Here is a 23,574-nt window from a genome sequence, read left to right as displayed (position 1 = left end):
GACCCACACTCCCTCCCTCCCTCCACACTGCTCCATCCCACACTCCCTCCCTCTGCACCGTCCCATCCCACACTCCCTCCCTCCCTCCGCACTGCCCAGTCCAACACTCCCTTCCTCCATACCGTCTCATCCCACACTCCCTTCCTCTGCACCGCCCTGTCCCACACTCCCTCCCTCCACACCGTCCCATCCCACACTCACTCCCTTCACACTGACCCCTCACACACTCCCTCCCTCCGCACTGTCTCATCCCACACTCCCTTCCTCCCTCCACACTTTTCTGTCCCACACTCCCTCCCTCCACACCATCCTGTCACACACTCCCTCCCTCCACACCATGCTGTCCCATACTCCTTCCCTCCACAAGGTCTCATCCCACATTCCCTCCCTCCACACCGTCCCATTCTACACTCCCTCTCTCCACACCATTTCATCACACACTCCCTCCCTCCACACATCCCATCCCACACTCCCTCCCTCCTGTCTCACACTTTCTCCTTCCCTCTGCACTGTCCCGTCCCACACTCCCTCCCTTCCCACAATCCCCAGTACCCACCGGGTTCAATGAAGCCTTCAATAGAGGCGAAGATGTTACTGATCATGGTGGGCACCATGCGCCTGTACACCCCCATCTGCAGCTTCAGGCTGGGGTGGGAGAACTCTGGGCCCAGCACATACTTGACAAAATACTGGAAGCCACCCCTCCAGTTGGAAGGAACATGATTGCCGCCCATGTAACTGAGGGTTCAAAGATAAGACGGTGGCGTTAGAAAGTTTGCAGACCGTGCAATCACAGTAAACACACAGAGATGCTGGAGGAACCCAGCCCATCTCGCAGCGCCCATGGGAGACAAAGATGTGTTACCGATGCATCGGGCCTGAGCCCTTCTTCAGGGGAAAAAATGAAATGAGGAAAAACTGGGGCTTGGGGGCAGGCTCCAGACCCACAAAAGGTGTTAATTGGATCTGATCAGGGGAGAGGTGAAAATTGATCTTGTGAAAGAAGATGGAAGGGAGAGAGAGAGTGGTGGAAGGTGATGGTGGGGAGAAGTGGTGGGGGGTGGGGGGGGGGGGGGGTTTAATGAAAGCCAGAGAGATTGCCATTTGGTTGGAGGGGTTTGGTTGGAGGGGGCCCAGATGGAGGTGTTGTTCCTCCAATTTTCAGGTGGTCTCAGTCTGGCCGTGCACGAGACCATGGACGTGTCAACAGGGTAATGGAATGAGGAATTGAAATGGGTGGCCACTGGGAGACCTATGCTGTTGTGGTGGTCAGAGATGTGGTGTTCAGCGAACCGTGCTTCTGGTCTATGCCCAGTCTCTCAGATATAGGGGAGACCACGAAGGGAGCACTGGATACAGTTGACGACCACCTGCAGATGCACATGTGAAGTGTTGCTTCCCTTGGGAGGAGTTTTCGGGCCTGGAATGGTGAGATATGGGAGCACATGAAGCATCTCCTGTGGTCACAGCGATTGGTTCCCGGGGAGGGGAGGACTGGACCGGGGGCGTCACAGAGGGAGCAGTCCCTGCAGAGGCTGGAGAGGGCAGGAGATGGGGGGGAGATGTGTCTGGTGGTGGGATCAGGTGGTGGAAATGGTGGAGGAGGATGTGTTGGACACGGAGGCTGGTGGGGAAGTAGGTGAGGTCAAGGGAGATCCTGCCCTTATTGTGGACAGAGCGGAGGGCGCCTGGTGGGATGTGTGGGCACTGGAGGAATTGAATAAAATGGGAGGAGAGGCGATGGGTCTCATCCTGACTTGGAGGGATACCCCAGAGGTCCTCTGTACAGTAGCCAGCAAGAAACCCAAAGCCACCTGGACTCCCCTCACCTTCCTTCACAGTGAGTTGAAGCCGACAGTGAGATCTGAGTGGTGAACAACATACAGGGATGTACAGATCAATTCACTGGGTCCCCCTGTAAACACAGGGACACCTCAGGACCACCTGTAAACACCGGCACTCTCCGGGACCCCCTGTAAACACCAACACTCCCCGGGACCCCCTGTAAACACTGACACGGTGCTGCTGACACAATGAGGGTCTGGATTGATGGACCGAAGGTCGATTAGGGGGTTTTCTCTGGGAACATCTTACCCAATGAGATTGGAGGCTGTGTTAGCATTGATGGTTAGTGCTGGAATTCTTGGGAGAGCTGATGACTCCACGGGTGGGAACTGTGTGTGGTTGAAAGAAGGGAATCCTGGAGTGAAAGGGTCTCCTGTGCCTAAGTGGACCTAGAAAGGGGGAGAGAAAGAGAGAGAGTGTGAGAGGGAGGGAGAGAGAAAGTAAGTGAGAGGAAGGGAGAGAATGTGATGGAGAGGGAGAGAGAAGGTGAGGGAGAGAGAGAGGGAGAGTGTGGGAGAGAAAGAATGTGAGAGGGAGGAAGGTGAGAGCGAGGGAAAGAGAAGGTGAGGGAGAATGTGAGAGAGGGAGGGAGAGAGAAAGGAGAGAAGGTGGAAGGTGAGAGAGGGAGAAAAAAAATGAGAGATAATGTGAGAGGGAGGGAGAGAGAATGTGAGAAAGGAAGGAAGAGAATTTGAGAGGGAGGGAGCGAAGGTGAGAGAGAGGTGAGAGAGACGGAGAGAAAATGAGGGAGGGAGAGAAGATGAGAGGGAGGGAGAGAGAGTGAATGTGAGTGTGTGTGCATGCAAGAGCAAGAATCAGAGAGAAAGGAAGTGTGAGTGTGAGAGAGGGTGAGGAGAATGGTGAAGGGGGAGAAGGGCAGAGAGAGACGAAGTGGTGTACAGCAGCTTACTCTGCAGCCTTCAAGCCAGAGGGGCCCAGCCTCCCGTTACACATTATGATGATCCCTGGCACAACTGGTTGAATACTGTACGACCCTTGAGTGAGCGTTTGTCCTCCCTGGGTAAACACGAGGCTGGGTTCCTGCACATGCCTATTCACCTTGAGGTGCCACATTGCTCTATTAGGGATGGTTGAGCAGTGTGAGGGAAGGAAGGGTTAGATCAGTGGGTTTCAAATGTTTTCTTCCCACTTGGATCCCATCTTAATCAATCCCTTACTAATCACAGAGCACCGATGGCTTAGGGATGACTTAAAGTGGGATGTGAGTGGAAAGAAAAAGGTTGAGAACCATGAGGTTAGATTGTTGTGGAACAGTTTTGCATGGGTCAGCATAACATCATGGGCCGAAGGGCCTGTAATGTGCTGGAATGTTCTATGCTCTGAAGTCTGATCTGACACCACACCAGTGCAGTACACCCTTGCAATCTCCCACCACGAAGCTCGAATCTCCAAGCCCTTCCAGTTGGGAGGCCCTTCAGCCCCTCCCGCAGGATGGGATGGTGCCTGGCCTTGGGAGGGGAGGGGTGTTCACAGACTCTCCCTGCCTCTCGGCTGTTGTAATCGAGCCTGATTCTTGACTGCCCTGGCAGCTCCTACCAGGCACTGGCTGCCCTCTCGGATGGAAACAGGCCTCAGAGATCTCTCCCCTTCAACCTTCCCAGTTTGAGAACCATCTACCCCCGGAAGAAACCCTGTGCATCAATTTGACCTCCCAATTTTCTATCCCACTGCTCCCCAGGGTCACTGCACAAAGGAAGGCCCTGCTGCTTGTCTTGACTGTCATCCAGGCACCCCCTCGACCCATACCCATCCCCATGGCCCTCAACGTAGTATAGGGACTTGGAGAACAAGCCCCCTTCCTGGAACATGGCTGTAAAACAACAGTAGTGAATTCGGCCGGCACAGTCACGGGTGTGATGATACGCTTCAGTATATCATTCAGCCAACAGGGGGCCTAGAGTCACAGCACCCGGCCTAATGACATCTGATCACCAGGTGGGCCCAAAGGGCCCATGGTATAAAGCTGAGGTCCCGACCGTGTTCTCTCTCTCTCTCTCTCTCTCTCTCTCTCCCCCCATCCCCCCCCCCTTCCCGGGACCACTGTAAGCACAGCTAGCAGTCAACTAGATCTTGATGTGAGTGGAATTAAGCTGTGTTGCCCCAAACAGTATTGTGCCTGTGTTTTCCTTTGGTGCAGCCTGACACAATTTATTCCACTCACATAAATATGGCCAGCAGTCAAAGATCGCCCCCGACCTGGGTGATCCCATCCCAGCACGAGGAGGAGATTGAGGAGGGGGACAAATCCTTCACGGTTGAAAAGTGTGCGAGCCCCCCCAAACCTGGTGGAGACTGACTCAGACACGGGGGTGAAAGCGAGGATGCCAGACTCTCAGCGGACACCTACCAGGTAACCAGGTCCCCGGGGAGTCCCATGTCCATCAGTGGTGATGACAGTCCCCAGCCCCAGCGCGATTGGGGCACCTAGAAACGAATCAACAGCATCATCTCTCAACGATGCTTTGGCCAGAGTGCCTGGAACTAGACCCCCCCTGGCGCACGCACGCACTTCAGCCTCTGGAGACATTGTTTCCTGAGCTACGCTCGCGTGAAGTTGCTGACTGTGCACCCGGAAGACCCTTTCATGCTGCTGATGGCCCAGCTGGGAGACCTCCTGTACACGTTAGTCCAGAACTGCGCCTCATACAGGGAGGCTATGGACATGCTCCAGTCCCACTATCTTCAAGGTGGAGGCGAAGTACACACGAGACACCATCTCCTGACCAGAAGACAGCAACCAGGGGAGTCCTTCCAGGGTTTCATGCTCCCAGTAAGAGCCCTAGCACGGGCATGCAACTTCCGTGCTAAAACCCCACAGCAAATAGCACAGGACCTGATGAGGGACACGCTGGTGGTGGATATCCTGTCAAATGAAATCCACCAGTGGCTGTTAGAACAAAGCACAGGGTCCCTGGAAGAGGCTGTGAGGGTGGCAGAGGCAATGTAGACAGCTAGAAACAAACTAAGGGACCACAATGCCAAGCCCCCCCACTCCAATCCTGCTGGACTCTCTGACACCCACCAAGATTGGGCCGTTAATGTGGAGATGAAAACGGCTGCAACAATGATGGCTCAGCCGGATGTGACCCATAGATGTTAGTTCTGTCGCCAAAACCCTCACCTCCAGGCACACTGCCCGGCAAGAGACACGGACTGCTCAAAATGTAGAAAACAAGGCCATTATGCTCAGGTCTGCAGGACCCCGCGGGCGACTGCCAAGACCCATAGCTTTGCTTCTTCCCCAGGTCAGCCGGGAAGGAACGCCATGTGCGCCCAGAGGGAGCAGCCACCTTGGACCCAGGATCCAGAGGAGGAGTGCCGCTACTACAGAGACCACAAGGAGATCGAGGAGTGCACGCTGGCCTCCCTCAGGATCAATCAGGTAAGTCCACACAATTTGTCAGAGGCTATGGTCTTTGTGTGGTTGAATGGGTTGAAATTTAAATGTCTGTTGGATAGCGGTAGTACGGAAAGTTTCATAGATCTGAAATTAACCAAAGACCACAGGTTCCCCAAATACACCAGCAACAGGCAGATTCTCCTCACATCCAACAACCACTAAAGGGGTACTGTGTGGTGACACTAGAAATAAAAGGGAGGGAGTATAAGGATTTCTATCTGCTGGTCCTGGAACAGCTCTGCACCCTGGTGCTGTTGGGATTAGACTCCCAGTGCCAGCTGGAGAGCCTCACGGTTGTCCACAATGGACCACAGCACCCCTAGTGCTTATGAGCAAAAAGCGCTGTGTGCTATCAGTCCTTAATATCAAGGCCTCCTCCTCATTTACCCACCTCACCTCAGACTGTAAACCCATAGCCATAGAGCAGGAGGTGCAGCCCCAGAGACAGAGCTTTTATTAAAATGCCAATTGCTCCAGGAGGGCATCATTGAACAACAGCCCATGGCAAGCCCAGGTAGTCGTAGCAAAGATGGGGGAGAAACTACACTTAGTGGTTGACTACAGCCAGACCATTAATAAGTTCACACAGCTGGACGCATACCCTCTCCCCCAGATTAGTGAGATGGTGAATATGATAGCCCAGTATAAGGTCTTCTCCACCATCGACCTTAAGGCTGCGAACCACCAGGTGCCCATCAGGAGGAGCGACAGGCCCTATACGGCATTTGAAGCCGATGGTCGAGTCTATCAGTTTCTCTGATTCCCATTTGGAGTCACTAACGGGGTATCACTGATCCAGAGGGAAATGGACCGACTGGTGGACGACTACCACCTGGAGGCTGTTTTCCCATACGTAGACAATGTTACCAACTGTGGGCACCCAGTGAACGACCACAACACAAACCTAAAGAGATTCCTGGAGGCAGCCAAAGAACGCAACCTGACATACAACAACGACAAGTGTGTATTCGGGGCTAGGAAGCTGCCTTGTTAGGTTACGTAGTACAGAATGGGGAGGTGGGACCAGATCCAGCTCATATGCAGGCCCAGCATACCCAGCCATCCCCACTACGCCCAAATCGCTCAAAAGATGCCTGGGCTATTACGCACAGTGGATACCCCGGTACGCAGACTGGGTTCGTCCACTGATGAGAGCAAAATAATTCCCCCTGCCCAGTGAGACGGTCCAGGCATTTAACAGTCTGTGCGATTACTTGGCACACACATCACCATGAGGGCTGTAGACGACACCTTCCAGGTGGAGACCGATACCTCAGATGTAGCCATAGCAGCCACCTTGAACCAGGAGGGTCACCCGGTGGCTTTCTTTTCTCCAACACTGCAGGGCTCAGAAGCCATGCATTCAGCAGTGGAGAATGAGGCCCAGGCCATAGTGGAGGCAGTAAGGCACTTTACACTGGTCACAGACCAACAGTCGGTAGCTTTCATGTTTGACAACCAGAACAGGGGGAAAATTAAGAATGATAAAATCTTAAGTTGGAGGATTGAACTGTTTACTTACACGTTTGACATCCGATACCGCCCCGATAAGTTCAATAAACCCCCAGACGCGCTGTCCAAGGGTGCTTGCGCGGCCACTCAACACATGTCCCAGTTGCAGAACATCCACAGTAAGCTGGGGCTCCCTGGAGTGTTCCTCTTTATTAAGAACGCCAACCTGCCATTCTCAGCAGAAGAGGTAAGGACTACTACAAGAGGTTGTCATATATGTGCAGAGTGCAAGCCACAGTTCTACCGCCCACCTGAGGCAACCCTTATCAAATCCACCCAGCCATTAGAGCATTTCAGCATCGACTTTAAAGGCCCCTCCCATCCACCAATAACAACTGTTACTTCCTCACTGTGATAGATGAGTTCTCCCAGTTCCCCTTCACCATCCCCTGTGCAGATGTGTCCATGGCAGCAGTAATTAAGTGCCTGAAACCCATCTTTAGCCTGTGTGGATACCCTAACTACATCCACACAGACGGGGGGTGGGGGGGCAGCCTTCATTAGTGCCGAGCTGCAGCAATACTTCCGAAAGAGGGGTATTGGTACCAGCCACACCACAAGCTACAATCCCTCAAAGGAACAGGTAAATAGAAAGAGAGAATGGTACCATTTGGAAGATGGTCCTTCTGATACTAAAGTCAATGGACTTTATCCAGGTGGCAGGAAGTGTTACCTGAGGCATTACACATGATACGCTTGTTATTGTGTACTGCCGCGAACACAATGTGGGGTCCCACATGACAGATTGGAGCTTGGAGGTGACACGTTAGATGATCTCACCGGGCCCGGTGCTGATCAAGAAACATGGCTGAATGCACAAGACGGACTTGCTGGTTGAGAGGGGAGAGCTGATCCATGCGAACCAGAACTATGCGTTTGTGATTGTCTCCATGAGGGACCTGGTGCCGGCCGAAGAAGAAGAGGAAGAACCAGAAGAACCCCAGCTCGACCAAATCGATGTACTGTCGGTACCCCTCCAAGCACCCACACACCCCCTCAGCCACACCGCTGGGGTCCACCAACCCACCCAGAATACCCACAACACCCGGTTAAACAACTGCCCCCCCAGCCCAAACCACACACCCTCTATAGGAAGTCCCAAAGGGTGAGGAAACCAACTTGTGAGTAATATCAGAACTTTTTTTAAAGGGGGTGAATGTGATGATAAGCACCAGTAGATCACTCGACCACCAGAGGGCCTAGAGACATGGCACCTGGCCTAATGACATCCTACCAGCAGGTGGGTCCAGAGGGCCCATGGTATAAAGCCGTGGCCCCAACCGTGTGCTCTCTCTCTCTCCCCCAGAACCACTGTAAGCACAGCTAGCAGCCAACTAGATCTTTATGTGAGTGGAATAAAGCTGGGTTGCCCCAAACAGTATTGTGCCTGTGTTTTCCTTTGGTGCAGCCTGCCACAATGGACACCAGTCTCCACTCCATCGGGGACATCTTCACGAGGCGGGGTCTTTAAAACCAGCCTCTATCCACAAGAACCCCCCCACCCAGGCCGTGCCCTCTTCACTCTGCTCCCATCGGGAAGGAAGTCCAGGAGTCTGAAGATGAGCACAAGGATGGCTTCTTCCCCTCCCCCATCAGATTCCTGAAAGGACAACGATCCCCAGACCCAGCCTCACTTTCCATCCATGATTATTTTTAGAGTAATGCTGTAAGAAGGTTATAATATGAATGTCTGCCCTTTGATGCTGCCACAAACACCAAATTTCATGGCTTATTCATGACCAATAATCCTGATTCTGTTGTTCCAGCCTCCACCACTCTGCGTAAACAAACCTCCCCCTGGCGTCTCCCCTAAACATTCCCCCGTCACCTTGTTCCGATGTCCTCTGGTGTTTGGCCAGGGAAAGGTGCAGCATGTCCACCTTATCTGAGCCCCCCAGAATTTTATAGACCTCTATAAGTCACCTCTCATCGATTGAGCCCTGTTCTGATTCGGATCTGACTGAGCTCGACTCCCTGTTGGAACTGACATCCCTATTTCGAGGACCCTTCACTTGAGGACCTGCATAAAGCTTGCCCGCCCCTTTCTCATACCCTCCCCCACTCCACCCTCGCCCACTTGGGCCCCACTCACATGTCCGTAGAAGGTGGTTGTCCTAGGGGGACTGTTGCCCCTCGGGCTCTGTGGGATGTCAATGGGGTCGGGGTACAGCAGCACCCCGATCGCTCCGTGCTCCTGGGCGGTGGTGACCTGCAGGGAACAGACAGTCAGAACAGGGTGTAAAGGACGAACGGCGGCAAACAGGACATTTCATGTCCCGTCACACTTCCTCTCTCTGCACTGTCCCCTCACATTCACTCCATCTGCACCATCCCCTCATACTTTCCCCCCTCCACACCACCCTGTCACATATAGACACCCTGTCTCTGCACCATCCCCTCACACTCCCTCTCTCCGCACCGTCCCATCAAACTCCCTCTCTCCGCACCATCCCATCACACTCACTTTCTCCGCACTGTCCCCTCACATCTTCCCCCCTGAACCATCCTGTCACACACTCCCTCCAACCGCATCATTCCGTCACACTCCATCCATGCACACCATCCCCTCACACCTTCCCTACTCTGCACCGTCCCCTCACACACTCCCTCTCTCCGCCCTGTCCCCACACTCCCTCTCTCTGCACTGTCCCCTCACACTCCCTCTCTCTGCATCGTCACGCCACACTCCCTCTCTCTGCACTGTCCCCTCACACCTACCCCCCTCCCGTCACACTTTCCCTCCATCTGCATCATCCCATCACACTCCCTCCATCTGCATCATCCCATCACACTCCCTCCATTCGCACCATTCTGTCACACCTTCCCCCTCCGCACTGTCCTGTCACACTCCCTCCATCTGCATCATCCTGTCACACTCCCTCCTTCCGCACTGTTCCATCACACTCCCTCTTTCCGCACTGTCGCATCACATTCCCTCCATCGGCACCATCCTGCCACACACTCCTTCCATCCACACCGTCCCCGCACACCTTCCCCCCTCCACACCGACCCGTCACACTCCCTCCATCCGCACCGTCCCGTCACACCTTCCCTGTCACACTGTCCCATCACACTCCCTCCATCCGTATCATCCCATCACACTCCCTCTCTCTGCACTGTCACGTCATACTCCCTCCATTGGCACCATCCTGCCACACACTCCCACCATCCGCACCGTCCCCTCACACCTTCCACCCTCCGCACCGTCCTCTCACACTTCCCCCTCTCCGCACTGTCCTGTCACACTCCCTCCATCTGCACAGTCTACTCACACACTCCCCCCTCCACACCATCCTCTCACATGCTGCCCCCCTCCTGGGAAGAGCCAATATTTTCACACAGGCTGAGACCTTGGTCCTTATTTGTCCATGGGAAGGAAATGGTGGGATGGGTCCTGGAACAGAGATCGACCACCATCCAGACACTTGCTGAAAAACCAAGTGTCAATCACCCATCTCCAAACCTCCCTGGGATTGACCTGCTGAATTGTTTGCTGATGATCTGGAAGACGCTTATCACCGAGGAACAGAGAGCTGGGGAATTCTGTGAGCGACCCATTTGGAACAAATCCATGAACCAACCTTCTCCGCAAAGCTAATTTTCCCAATTCTGATAAGAACGATATTGTCTTGAACATTGACACCCAGTGCTTTCAGTTGATTGAAGTCCTCTTGTCTCCCATAATGTCCATACACGAGGCCTCCCTGCAATAGATGGAGAATTTGTCAGAGATTATCATGTGTCCTCACACCATTCAGTCATTCCAACTTAACTACACGTTATCATCTAGGGATAGGGTGAAGCTCCCTCTGCAACGTCCCATCACACACTCCCGGGGTCAACATAGAGTGAATCTCCCTCCGCACCATCCCATCACACACTCCCGGGGTCAGACACAGAGAGAAACTCCCTCCATACCGGCCCATCACACACTCCCAGGGTCAGACCCAGAGTGAAGCTCCCTCTGCATCATCCCATCACACACTCCTGGAGTCAAACACAGAGTGAAGCTCCCTCTGCAACGTCCCATCACACACTCCCGGGGTCAACATAGAGTGAATCTCCCTCCACACCATCCTATCACACACTCCCGGGGTCAACATAGAGTGAATCTCCCTCCACACCATCCTATCACACACTCCCGGGGTCAGACACAGAGAGAAGCTCCCTCCATACCGGCCCATCACACATTCCCAGGGTCAGACCAAGAGTGAAGCTCCCTCCGCAACATCCCATCACACACTCCCGGGGTCAAGCCCAGAGTGAAGCTCCCTCTGCACCGTTGAATCACACACTCCCGGGGTCAAGTCCAGAGTGAAGCTCTCTCTGCACCGTTGAATCACACACTCCCAGGGTCAGACACATATTGAAGCTCCATCCACACCGTCCCATCACACACACCTGAGGTCAGACACAGTGCGAAACTCCCTCCACATCACCCCATCACACACTCCTGGGGTCAGACACAGAGTGAAGCTCCCTCTACACCTTCCCAACACACACTCCTGGGACTGGACAGCACCGAAGTCCAATTCTTGACCCTTGCCAACACTCGAATCTGCAAGCAGAGGTGAAAGGTCAAGGACATTTGCTGTGACCCACCGTGATGTTCCCCGACGGACTGTATGCAAGGTATGAATCTTGGTCCAAGGGCAGTATCTTCTTCTGGATAACTCCTCTTGAATCCATGATCCAGAGGTTGTTGGGGGAGGAACTGGAAGGAGAGAAACACAGCACCATATTGCTCATCTGGCAGTGACACAGGAGTTGCCTTCCCTCTGTTCGCCGCCAAATCTTTCCTCCCACCCAGGCAAATCCCCACCAGGGGAAAATTTACCCACCCACCCACTCAGAACATTCCTTGTGGGTTGTGTCAGTGTTACAGTGAGGGGGGTGTTACAGTGTTACAGTGAGGGGGGTGTTACAGTGAGGGGGGTGGTCTGCATCAGCGTTACAGGGACTGTGTGGGGTGTATCGGACCCTGTATGATGCCTCAGGCTCAACTCCGTAAGGAGCTCCCTGCGAGCCGACCCCTACCTGTCTGGGATGGGCAGGGTGACATAGTGGGAGTCCGTCCAGACGTGGTTGAGTTTGTACGAGTGGAATTTGTTGAGGACATAGTCATCCAGTTTGTGCAGCTCAGCCGATCCTGACGGATGTGACTCCTGGCTCATCACTCTGCAGAGAACAGCAATCATCCTGTTAGTTCCCCAACTCCCTGCTCCCACTGCCCCACAACCACGGCCTGAGACCAGGGGAGATTTCTCCTCCTTATTCCTCCAACATGTTCACTATCAAATTATGAAAGGCCGAGACAAGATAGAGGAAGGCAAGTTGTTCCCATGGGTGGGGGAGACCAGAACTAGGGGACGTGGCCTCAAGATTCAAGGTTTAGGATGGAGATGAGGAGGAACTACTTTTCCTAGGGTGGGGGGTGGTGGGGGGGGGGGACGTCTGTGGAATTTGCTGTCCATTGAAGCAGTGGAGGTGATCTCAGTAAATATATTTAAGACCAGGTTGGGTAGATTTTTACATCACTGGGGATTTAAGGGATATGGGGAAAAGGCAGATCGTCAGATCAGCCATGAATGGTGTTGCAGCCTTGATGAGCCAAATGGCTGGCTCCTGCTCCTGTTTTATTATTGAGTGGGCCCGACATTGGAACAATCCTTGGTTTCGTTCATTCCCTGCTTCTGTTCTCCAATCATCTTCTGGTTTCCCAGCCCCCTCCAGCTAACTCTGCCTCACGTGAGAATCAGTGAACGGCATGAGAACAGGCCCTTTGCCCCCCCCCCCCCCCACTCCCCTGCCTGTGCAGCCCAGGAACTCCCGTCTCTCTTAAGACCCTGGTGGCCTGGTCAGGGGCCCAGGTGGTCCCTCCGGCAGCAGAGTGAGGCCTTGTTCTGGTCCTGGGTCCCCGTCCCTGGATGGAACCACAGCAGAGGATGGGGCCCTTACCCAGCGTCTGTGCCCCACCCACCCAGCCGTCCGACACCAATGAAATGGATCCGAATGTGCCCAGAAAGTTGCTGCCCCGTTTAGAGCAGTTGGCACTTCTTCATCACAGTGGACAGTGTGTTTAGTTCAAATATGGGTGTATGTTTGATACCGAGAGCTTGTCTAGGTGAGCCTGATCAATCTTGGACTTCCTCTTCCAAAAACAAGCTCAACAAGGGTTTGAGCAGTGGTTTTCAACCTTTTTTCTTTCCACTCACAGTATTCCCTGGGTAAAACACAGGATTCTGTGGTAAAGTGAAAACACACACAAATGCTGGAGAAACTCAACAGGTCAAACAGGTCCTTTATGAAGATACAGAACCCACGTTTCAGGCTTGAGCCCTTCCTCAAGGTGTGGGGGAACATGAGAGATGTCTGAACAAAAAGAGGAAGGGGAGGGGGAGTCGTGGGATGTGAGTGGGAAGGGAAGGTTGAGAACCATTGTTCTTGACCCAATTGTTACTGAAATATTTTGCTGGAGAACAATTGTCATTGGCCCATTTCCTTTGGAGCTCTGAAACCACGCACATAACGAGTCAGTGAGGGGCGATTAAAACAGTGGGTTTCAACCTTTTTCTTTCCACCCACATAAGCAACCCCTTACAAATCACAGAGGACCGATGGCCTAAGGATTACTTAAAGATATGTGAGAGTGGGAAGAAAAAGGTTGAGAGCCACTGGTGTAGAACAAGGTTCAAGGTGAGAGGGGGAGATTTAAGAGGAACCCAAAGGGATTTTTCACTCAGAGGGTGGTCAGAACGTGCAGAAGTGGCGCAATTACACCGTTCAAGACATTCAGAAGGATACATGGATTAACAAAAAGTTATCCATGTATTCTCCATGTGAAGTAATGCATAGGGACAGAGGGATCTGAGAATACAGATCCATAATTCCCTGAACGTGGTGTCACAGGAGGATAGGGTCATAAAGAGAGCTTTTGGAATACTGCCCTTCATAAATAAAAGTACTGAGTACCGGAGTTGGGAAAGTTGTACAAGACATTGGTGAGTCCAAATATGGAGCATTGTGTGCAGTCTTGGTCATCAAAGAGAACGAGTACAGAGATTTACTAGGATGTTGCCCGGACTTCAGGAACTGAGTTACAGGGATACGTTAAACAGATTCAGACTTTATTCCCTGGAGTGTAGAAGAATGAGGGGAAATTTGATCGAGGTATTTAAAATTATGAGGGGGATAGGTCGGCTTTTTCGACTGATGGTGGGTGAGATACAAACCAGAGGACATGGGTTAAGGGTAAAAGGAGAAACATCTTCACACAGAGAACAGTGGGGAACGAGCTGCCAGCGGAAGTAGTGAATGTGAGCTCAATTTTAACATTTAAGAAGAATTTGGACAGGTTCATGGATGGGAGGGTTGAAAACTGGGTGGAATTGGGTCAATGGGACAAGGAGGAATTATAGTTTAGCATGGACTAGATGGGCTGAAGGGCCTGTTTCTGTGCTGTCGTGTTCTCAGGTTTTACAGAAGGAGATGGCATGATGCAAGGGCAGTATGGGTGGGTTGGAAAAATGGCCTGCTCCTGCATCTCTTACTGAGACAGGGCAGGGCTTGGTCGTAGGGCACAAAGCACGCGGAGTGTGTGCTGGGGGGAGCGGGTGGAGGGGGTCACCACAGCTTGGCCGGCACAACCCACCTGATGGTATTGGTGATATGGCTCTTGTTGATGTTCTTGTTCAACATGGTCCTGAGGTCGTTCAAGTGCAGGACGGTCTGTGAGCTGTAGTAGGTATCCTGCCAGCTGTCTTCCATCTCGTTCACCACCGCCATGCACTCTGTGCTGTCCTCTGGGCAAGTGGAACAGCTGCTGTGTGAGGCCACGTATCCTAGGAGGAAGACTGTGTGGGAGAGGGGGAGGAGAAGTGTGTTGAGGGAGGGGTTCTGGCCCAAAACTTTGACCTCCCCATCCCACCCCCAGGGATGCTGCTCAACCCACTGAGTTCGGTGGGCAGGGCAGAGAGATTGGTTCTGGTGATGGTACAAGGCAGGTAGCAGCTCAATGCCAGCGAGTGTGTGTGTGAGTGGGGGGTGGAGGGTGCGTGTGTGAGAGATAATAGAATATAGGAAGTAAAACTAGTATGAATGAAATAAGGAATACTAGACTAGATTAGATATAGAATTAGTAAGTCCTGGGGGTTGAGATGTGTGAATAAGGACAAAGGCAGATTCATGAATAAGGACAATGACATGATGGAACCCAGACAGGATACCCCATGGTCTCTCATTTAGAGAGCACGTAGGCAGACAGAATTACCAAATGCCAAACCAATCCAGGAGGCAGAAGAATGTTAAGGGGGTGGGTGTGTGAGTGGGGGTGTGTGTGTGAGTGTGGGGGTGGGGGTGTGTGTGTGAGTGGAGGGTGGTGTGTGTGAGTACAGGGGTGGGGGGTATGTGTGTGTGAGTCGGGGTGGTGTGTGTGTGTGTGAGTGGGGTGTGTGTGAGAGTGGGGTGTGTGGGTGTGAGTGGGGGGTGGGGTGCGTGTGTATGTGTGTGAGTGGAGGGTGGGGGTGTGAGTGTGTGTGTGAGTGTGGGTTGGGGTGTATGTGTGTGTGAGTGCGGGGGTGGAGTGTGTGTGTGAGAGTGGGGGTTGGGTGGGTGTGTGAGTGGGGGTGTGTGTGTGAGTGGGGGGTGGTGTGTGTGAGTGCAGGGGTGGGGGTGTGTGTGTGAGTGGGGGTGGTGTGTGTGTGTGTGTGTGTGTGTGAGTGGGGTGTGGGGTGTGTGGGAGGTGGGGTGTGTGTGGGTGTGAGTGGGGGGTGTGTGTGAGAGGGGTGTGTGTGGGTGTGAGTGGGGGGTGTGTGTGAGAGGGGTGTGTGTGGGTGTGACTGGGGGGTGGGGTGTGAGTGTGGGGGTGCGATGTGTGTGTTTGTGTGAGAGTGGGGTGTGTGTGTGTGAGAGTGGGGGTGTGTGTGTGTGTGAGTGTGGGGGTGTGTGTGAGTGGGGGGTGCGTGTGTGTGTATGAGTGGAGGGTGGGGGTGTGAGTGTGTGTGTGAGTGTGGGTTGGGGTGTATGTGTGTGTGAGTGTGGGGGTGGAGTGTGTGCGTGAGAGTGGGGGGTGTGTGTGAGTGTGTGTGTGAGTGTGGGGGTGTGTGTGTGAGTGCAGGGGTGGGGTGTTTGTGTGTGAGTGGGGTGTGTGTGTTTGTGTGAGAGTGGGGGTGGGTATGTGTGTGTGAGTGTGGGAGGTGGGGGTGTGTGTGAGTGGGGGGTGGGGGTGTGAGTGTGTGTGTGTGAGTGTGGGTTGGGGTGTATGTGTGTGTGAGTGCGGGGGTGGAGTGTGTGAGTGTGTGTGTGAGAGTGTGTGTGAGTGTGGGGGGGTGTGTGTGAGTGCAGGGGTGGGGTGTTTGTGTGTGAGTGGGGTGTGTGTGTTTGTGTGAGAGTGGGGGTGGGTATGTGTGTGTGAGTGTGGGAGGTGGGGGTGTGTGTGAGTGGGGGGTGGGGGTGTGAGTGTGTGTGTGTGTGAGTGTGGGTTGGGGTGTATGTGTGTGTGAGTGCGGGGGTGGAGTGTGTGAGTGTGTGTGTGAGAGTGTGTGTGAGTGTGGGGGAGTGTGTGTGAGTGCAGGGGTGGGGTGTTTGTGTGTGAGTGGGGGGTGGGGTGTGTATGTGTGTGAGGGTGTGTGGTGTGTGTGTGAGGGGGTGGGGTGTGTGTGAGAGTGTTGTGTGTTTGTGAGTGGGGGGTGGAGTGTGTGTGAGTGGGGGGTGGGTGTGTGTGTGTGTGTGTGTGTGGGGTGTGTGTGTGAGTGTATGTGTGAGTGCGGGGGTGGGGTCTGTGTGTGTGAGAGTGGGAGCGGTTGTGTGTGAATGGGGGTTGGGGTGTGTGTGTGAGTGGGGGTTGGGGTGTGTGTGTGAGTGGGGGTGGGGTGTACTTGTGTGTGTGTGAGTGGGGATGGTGTGGGAGTGTGTGAGTGGGGTGTGTGTGTGAGAGTGGGGTGGGTGTGAGTGGGGGTGGGGTGTGTGTAGGTGTGAGTGGGGGGTGGGGTGTAGGTGTGAGTGGGGGTTGGGGTGTGTGAGTGTGCACGGTGTGTGTGTGTGAGAGTGGGGTGTGTGAGTGGGGGGTGGGGTGTTTGTGTATGTGTGTGTGAGAGAGAGAGAGAGAGTGTGGGGGTGGGGGATGCGGGGTTGAGTGTGTGCGTATAACTCAATTTCACACACATACCCCTCCTCCCATTGACCCATCTACACCTCTTTCCGTCTGAGGGAAGCAGCCAACGTAAGAAAGGAACCTTCCCACCCACTCTCCCTCTCGTCAGCTCTGGGACACATGAGTTGGAAAACATCAACCTCCAGATCAAAGGACAGTGTCTTTCCTGCTGTTAAGAGACTCTTGAATGAATCTCACCCCAGTAAAATAATTTTAAATTTTAGTTCAGTTCAAAGATATTTGAATTGAATTTTAATTGAGAGATCCAGTCCTTCTGGCCCATGAGCTTGTTCCGCCCAATTAACCCATGTGCCCAATTAACCTACACCCCCAGTATGTTTGAAGGGTGGGAGGAAACCGGAGCCCCTGGGGAAAATCCATGCATCCATGGGAAGAACGTACAAACTCCTGACAGACAGCGCAGGATTCAAACCCGTGTCGGGGCTGTAACAGCGTGGCTGCTAACTGTGCTGCCCACAAATGCTGACTATGACCTGTTCAAATTGATCTCTATCCATAACTCTGTCCTGTGTTTTTCTGCTGTGCTATGTACGGGAAGTCTAGCTGAACCACTCACAACGCAGACTTTCTGACGGCAGCATGGCACACTTGGTGATAAACTTGAAATTCAGCTAATCCCATTCATTTCGAGAGGGGGTAGCAGATCAGAGCAGGGGTGTGTTGTTGAGGCCCTGTAGGGCACGGGTGAGACCTCGTGTGGAGAACAGGGTACAGTTTCGGGGGCCGTATTTGAGAAAGGACGCACTGGCGTTGGAGAGGTTTCAGAGAAGGTTTACAAGAATGATTCCAGCAATGAAAGGGTTAGTAAACGAGGAACAATTGTCGGCTCTTGGACTTTACATGTTGGAGGACAGAAAGACGAGGGGGGAGCCTCTTCGAGGCATTTTGAACGCTGAAAGGCCTGGATAGAATCGAAGTGGCAAGGATGTTTCCCACAGTTGGGGAATCCTGGACAAGAAGACACAACTTCAGGATAAAAGGGCATCCATTTAAAACAGAAATTTTTCTTTGAGCAGAGGGTCATGAGTCTGTGGAATTTGTTGCCATGGGCGGCTGTGGAAGCGAGGTCATTAGGTGTGTTATAAGGCAGAGATCGATGGGTGTTTGATTAGTCAGAGCATCAATGATTATGGGGAGAAGGATGGGGAGTGGGAGGATGGATCAGCTCATGATTAGAACTGCGGGGCGGACTTGATGGGCTGATTGGCCTCCTCTGCTCCTGTATCTTGTGGAGTTGGCATGGTTACCCGATCTCCTCCAACAGAGATGTGAGCCTGGGGGGGAGGATCAGCGCAGACTCGATGGGAGGTTTCTGCGCAGGGCACACAAACTATTCATACAGCAGGGTTAGGGCATTGGTTTGTATGCTGCTGGGATTGAATATTCCAGCACAGTAGAGGCCCTTTGCCCCACAATGCTGTTCCGACCCACGTAAACCCACTCCACAACAATCTAACCCTTCCCTCCCTCACCCCCAGACTCTCTATTTTCCTTCCATCCTTGCACCTGTCCAAGAGTCCTTCGAATAAAGGTATACCAGGGGACATTGCCCCAAGATTCAGGGGAGAAGGTTTAGGACAGAGATGAGGAGGAACTGCTCCTCCCAAAGGGTGGAAAACCTGTGGAATTCGCTCCCCCTTGAAGCAGTGGAGGCGACCTCAGTAAATATATTTAAGACCAGGTTGGATAGATTTTTACATCGTCGGGGAATGAAGGGATATGGGGAAAACGCAGGTGGGTGGAGATCAGCTGTGAGATCATTGAATGGGGGAGCAGGCTCGACAGGCCAAATGGCTGACTTCTGCTCCTGTTTCTGATGTTCTTTTCTCAGCCTCTAACCCTGTGTGAGAGATGAGTAAAACTGATATAAAAATATGAAGATGAGGAAACTAGTATAGATATATGTGTAATGAATAAAGCCAGTATGAATAGGATAAGAATAGATATTAGAATGTGTGAGAGATGGGAAAACTGATCTAAAATTATGAACATGAAGGAAACTAAAATTCATACATCCGTTAATGGCTGTAACCAGTACAAGCAGGATGAGCTTGGGAATTAGGATGCAGGAAAGCAGAGTCAGCACGATTAACATAAGAATCTTCTAGTCTTTGTGACAAGAGCCACCATAAGACTAAGATAAGGAGTGGTAAGGAACAATAGAACGTAGGAAGTTGAGGTAGTTTGGATCAGATAGGGGTTTCCTAGCCCTAGACAGAAGTACCAAGTCCTACATATCTAATTAGTTAACCTTTCACAGATTTATACATATTAAATTAGCCAACCCTAGACAGGATGAGCCAACTCTACATACCAAGAGACTGTAGCCCCGAGAATCATGAAGGTATGAATAAGGATAATAACATGAAGGGACACCGACAGGATACCCCCTGGTCCTCCAAGTATACTGAAACTGCACGTAGGCAGGAAGGATTGCCTATGCCAAACCCATCTAGGGTCAGAAGAATGTAAGGGGGAGGGTATTCTGATACTGAAATTGACTGTATAAAAGTTGGGTGAGCCCCAGTGTATGTGTGTATTCCCAAGGTAAGGGGAAGCACCCAACTTTGCATTGTTGTTATAATAAATGTTCTTTGTTCTCAATTTTTGTCCCGAGCAATTTCTTTAAAGGTAAATTCTGTTTCTAACAAATGTAAGAAGTAGAGTTAGTCTGAATAAGATAAGGGTCTTCTAGCCTTTTAGACAGAATCAGCAAGTTCGCCAGTATGAATAAGATAAGGATAGATAATAGATAAGATAAGGGTCTTCTAACCTTAGACAGAATTAGCAAGTTCTGCATATAAGGTTGTGGTTGTAGCCCTGAGAGTCGGGAAGGTGTGAATTAGAACAAAGGCAGGTTTGTGAATAAGGACAATGACATGATGGGACACCGACAGGATACCCCCTGGTCCTCCCAAGTTTACAGAAACAGCATGTGATTGCCTAATGCCAAACTCATCCAGCAGGCAGAAGAATGTAAGGGGGAGGGTATTTCTATACTGAAATCAACTGTATAAAAGTTGGGTGAGCCCCAGTATGTGTGTGTATTCCCAGGGTAAGGGGAAGCACCCAACTTTGCACTGTTGTATAATAAATGTTCTTTGTTCTCAATTTTTGTCTCGAGCAAATTCTGTGAAGGTACTTCTGTTTCTCACAAATGGGGACTCGTCCAGGATCCCACTCCCTCCACTGACAGAGTGCCTGACGACGAGGGTAGGTGCACCCAACTGATTCAGCTGGACTCACGGACGGCAGGCGACTGGTCAGTGGATGAAGCGAGTGATATCCGAGAAGAGGCATTGAGAACAAATGACGGGAGGATGTTAAGGAAGCGTGCTAGGAATAGCTACTGGATCCTGATAAGAGGAATTTTACTTACCTGTTAGTATGGGAGGTGTGAGTAACAAGGGAAATAGTCCTAAGGAAGGACGGGACAATCAATAACTAAGCAAAGTCCGTTAGGATTAATGCTATCTGATTGGGGTGCGGGGAAAACCCGTGGGAAAGACAAACAGACCATGGTCAGGTATTGCTGTCTGGAATGAGTTAAAAGTCCGATAAAAGGGAGTTCAGTATATTGGCCAAAGCTCGGATCCGAGGATGACTGGATGTGTCAGGCATTGAACATCTGGCTCTATCAAAACCAAAGAGATAATATTGAGAGCAGAGAATATGCAGCCTAGCCTGCTGGCTCAGTGGATCGGTTGATCAACTGGTTTTGAATGAAAAGGAATGTAAGGACAAGAAGGATGAGAAAACTTTTGTCCCTGAAACACAAGGATGGGATGTGTTACATTCCCTTCCTCCATCTTATGCTCCTCCTATGCCGGCTCCTATCTTTCCCCCCTCTCCTATGCTCTACCCTTCTGCACCTTCCCCTCCTCCCCCACAGCTAAAGAAAGGAGAAGAAAGTAGGGGTGGTATGATGACCTGTTCACAAAGTACTAGATTACCACCTCAATTGACAAGAGAGGGAGGAGACTTTGATTCAAAACAGTGTGAGACCCTCCAGGAGGTAAGGGCAGAACCCTTTGATTCATTTCCCGGAGAGCTGGAATCTAGACATTATAAAGGAGAGGATAAGCCAGAAATTAACTAGATGAGACCTTTACAGGAAGTTCCCATGGGAGGGGGTCTCGGTTTTGTAAATGTGCCCCTGACTAGTACGGAGGTGCGTAATTTTAAGAGAGAATGCCCAATAAACAGAAAGAAAAGGCTAAGATTTTGATGCAGGCAGTCAAGGAAGTCGTGAAGGGACAGCAAGGAAAGGGTAGGGGCTGTGTGCCAGCTCCTGGACATTGGGAAGAGCTCCAGGAGTGGGAGAGTAGAGACCAGAGCAGGGGCAAGGGTAGAGGGGAATTCCGGGGACGACGACTGTTCCCGGGACCTCGTGGTAATCCCGGTAGGAATTGGGAAACAGGAGCATTAGTTTGCTACCATTGTAAAAGGAGGGACATTTTAAGAGAGAATGCCCAATGCGAGCCAGGGAGACGCGACCTTACGCACTGATGTGTTGGAATATAGGGGTTAATTAATCATAGAAAATATGTAGAATATATGCTTATGTACTATTCAGTTTGTATACATGAATCCAGTACTATGTAACAATTTAATATTTACTTCATGGTGGAGGGAAAGAGTAATGTAAGTAAGGGGCAGCCACAGTATGTAGCAAAGTTGGCTGATTACAGTAGGTTTACTTTTCTGCGCGGACCGGGGCCTCCACCTGCCTCACTCGACCGAGGCCGAGGCCGCCACCTCCTCTTCGCTCTTGCCCGGATCGGGGCCACCGCCTGCCTCACTCGACCGAGGCCGGGGCCGCTGCCACTCCCCGCAGCCTCGGGTCTCGCTCCACGACTCCTGCAGCAATGTCTACAGCAGTGACATGGACTGATGCAAACAGAGGAACTACTGACATGGTCTTTGCCCTCAGACAGCTCCAAGAAAAGTGCAGAGAACAAACCAAAGGACTCCACATCACCTTTGTTGACCTCACCAAAGCCTTCGACACCGTGAGCAGGAAAGGGCTTTGGCAAATACTAGAGCGCCTCAGATGCCCCCCAAAGTTCCTCAACATGGTTATCCAACTGCACGAAAACCAACAAGGTCGGGTCAGATACAGCAATGAGCTCTCTGAACCCTGACAATGGCGTGAAGCAAGGCTGCGTTCTCGCACCAACCCTCTTTTCAATCTTCTTCAGCATGATGCTGAACCAAGCCATGAAAGACCTCAACAATGAAGACGCTGTTTACATCCAGTACCGCACGGATGGCAGTCTCTTCAATCTGAGGCGCCTGAAAGCTCACACCAAGACACAAGAGCAACTTGTCCGTGAACTACTCTTTGCAGATGATGCCGCTTTAGTTGCCCATTCAGAGCCAGCTATTCAGCGCTTGACGTCCTGTTTTGCGGAAACTGCCAAAATGTTTGGCCTGGAAGTCAGCCTGAAGAAGACTGAGGTCCTCCATCAGCCAACTCCCCACCATGACTACCAGCCTCCCCACATCTCCATCGGGCACAAAAATCTCAAAACGGTCAACCAGTTTACCTATCTCGGCTGCACCATTTCATCGGATGCAAGGATCGACAACAAGATAGACAACAGACTCGCCAACCAAATAGCACCTTTGGAAGACTACACAAAAGAGTCTGGAAAAACAACCAACTGAAAAAGCGCACAAAGATAAGCGTATACAGAGCCGTTGTCATACCCACACTCCTGTTCATCTCTGAATCATGGGTCCTCTACCAGCATCACCTACGGCTCCTAGAATGCTTCCACCAGTGTGGTCTCCGCTCCTTCCTCAACATTCATTGGAGCCACTTCATCTCTAACATCGAAGTACTCGAGATGGCAGAGGCCGACAGCATCGAATCCACGCTGTTGACGATCCAACTGCGCTGGGTAGGTCACGTCTCCAGAATGGAGGACCATCGCCTTCCCAAGATCGTGTTATATGGCGAGCTCTCCACTGGCCATCGTGTCAGAGGTGCACCAAAGAAGAGGTACAAGGACTGCCTAAAGAAATCTCTTGGTGCCTGCCACATTGACCACTGCCAGTGGGCTGATATCGCCTCAAACCGTGCATCTTGGCGCCTCACAGTTCGGCGGGCAGCAACCTCCTTTGAAGAAGACCGCAGAGCCCACCTCACTGACAAAAGTCAAAGGAGGAAAAACCCAACACCCAACCCCAACCAACCAATTTTCCCTTGCAACCGTGTCTGCCTGTCCCGCATCGGACTTGTCAGCCACAAACGAGCCTGCAGCTGACGTGGACATTTACCCCTCCATAAATCTTCGTCCCGAAGCCAAGCCAAAGAGACAGTAGGTTTAGAATTGCCTGCTCCCAAAATACAAAAGAGAGGATATGTATGAAAGAATTTAGTAGGAATGTTAAGGCAAAAGGAGGTGTTGATTAGCACAAACAAAAAGAATCTGACAGAGACTGTCAGAAACAAAGAGAATGGAATCAGTAAGAAAAGACAGAAGGAGGTGTTGAGTAGAACAGAAGAATATGGCCAGATGAGAACAAAGAAATAATTAGAAATATCTGGGGTATGAATTGATTTCTGATCAAAACAACAGGATATTCTGACCTTGAGGATTAAGATGGGAGCTCCACA

General features: G+C 51.8%; 1 protein-coding gene across 6 annotated transcripts in view; it reads right to left on the bottom strand.

The window, feature by feature from the left end:
* tfr2 (transferrin receptor 2) overlaps positions 1–23,574 on the bottom strand; it is a 66,156-nt gene that overhangs the window by 22,842 nt on the left and 19,740 nt on the right. For all 6 annotated transcript variants that reach the window (XM_069919800.1, XM_069919803.1, XM_069919801.1 and 3 more), the window contains exons 4-10: positions 14,430–14,631; positions 11,816–11,956; positions 11,381–11,492; positions 10,360–10,482; positions 8,871–8,987; positions 2,095–2,234; positions 557–738 (exon numbers count right to left, since the gene is read on the bottom strand). In XM_069919800.1, coding sequence (XP_069775901.1) covers positions 557–738; positions 2,095–2,234; positions 8,871–8,987; positions 10,360–10,482; positions 11,381–11,492; positions 11,816–11,956; positions 14,430–14,631 — 1,017 coding nt within the window. The remainder of the gene's footprint in view (positions 1–556; positions 739–2,094; positions 2,235–8,870; positions 8,988–10,359; positions 10,483–11,380; positions 11,493–11,815; positions 11,957–14,429; positions 14,632–23,574) is intronic.

The sequence above is a fragment of the Narcine bancroftii genome, chromosome 2 (assembly GCF_036971445.1).
Source record: "Narcine bancroftii isolate sNarBan1 chromosome 2, sNarBan1.hap1, whole genome shotgun sequence".
NCBI classification, from domain to species: Eukaryota; Metazoa; Chordata; class Chondrichthyes; order Torpediniformes; family Narcinidae; genus Narcine; species Narcine bancroftii.
Note: the sequence above shows the minus strand (reverse complement) of the source record. Positions and strands in the feature narration are given on the sequence as shown.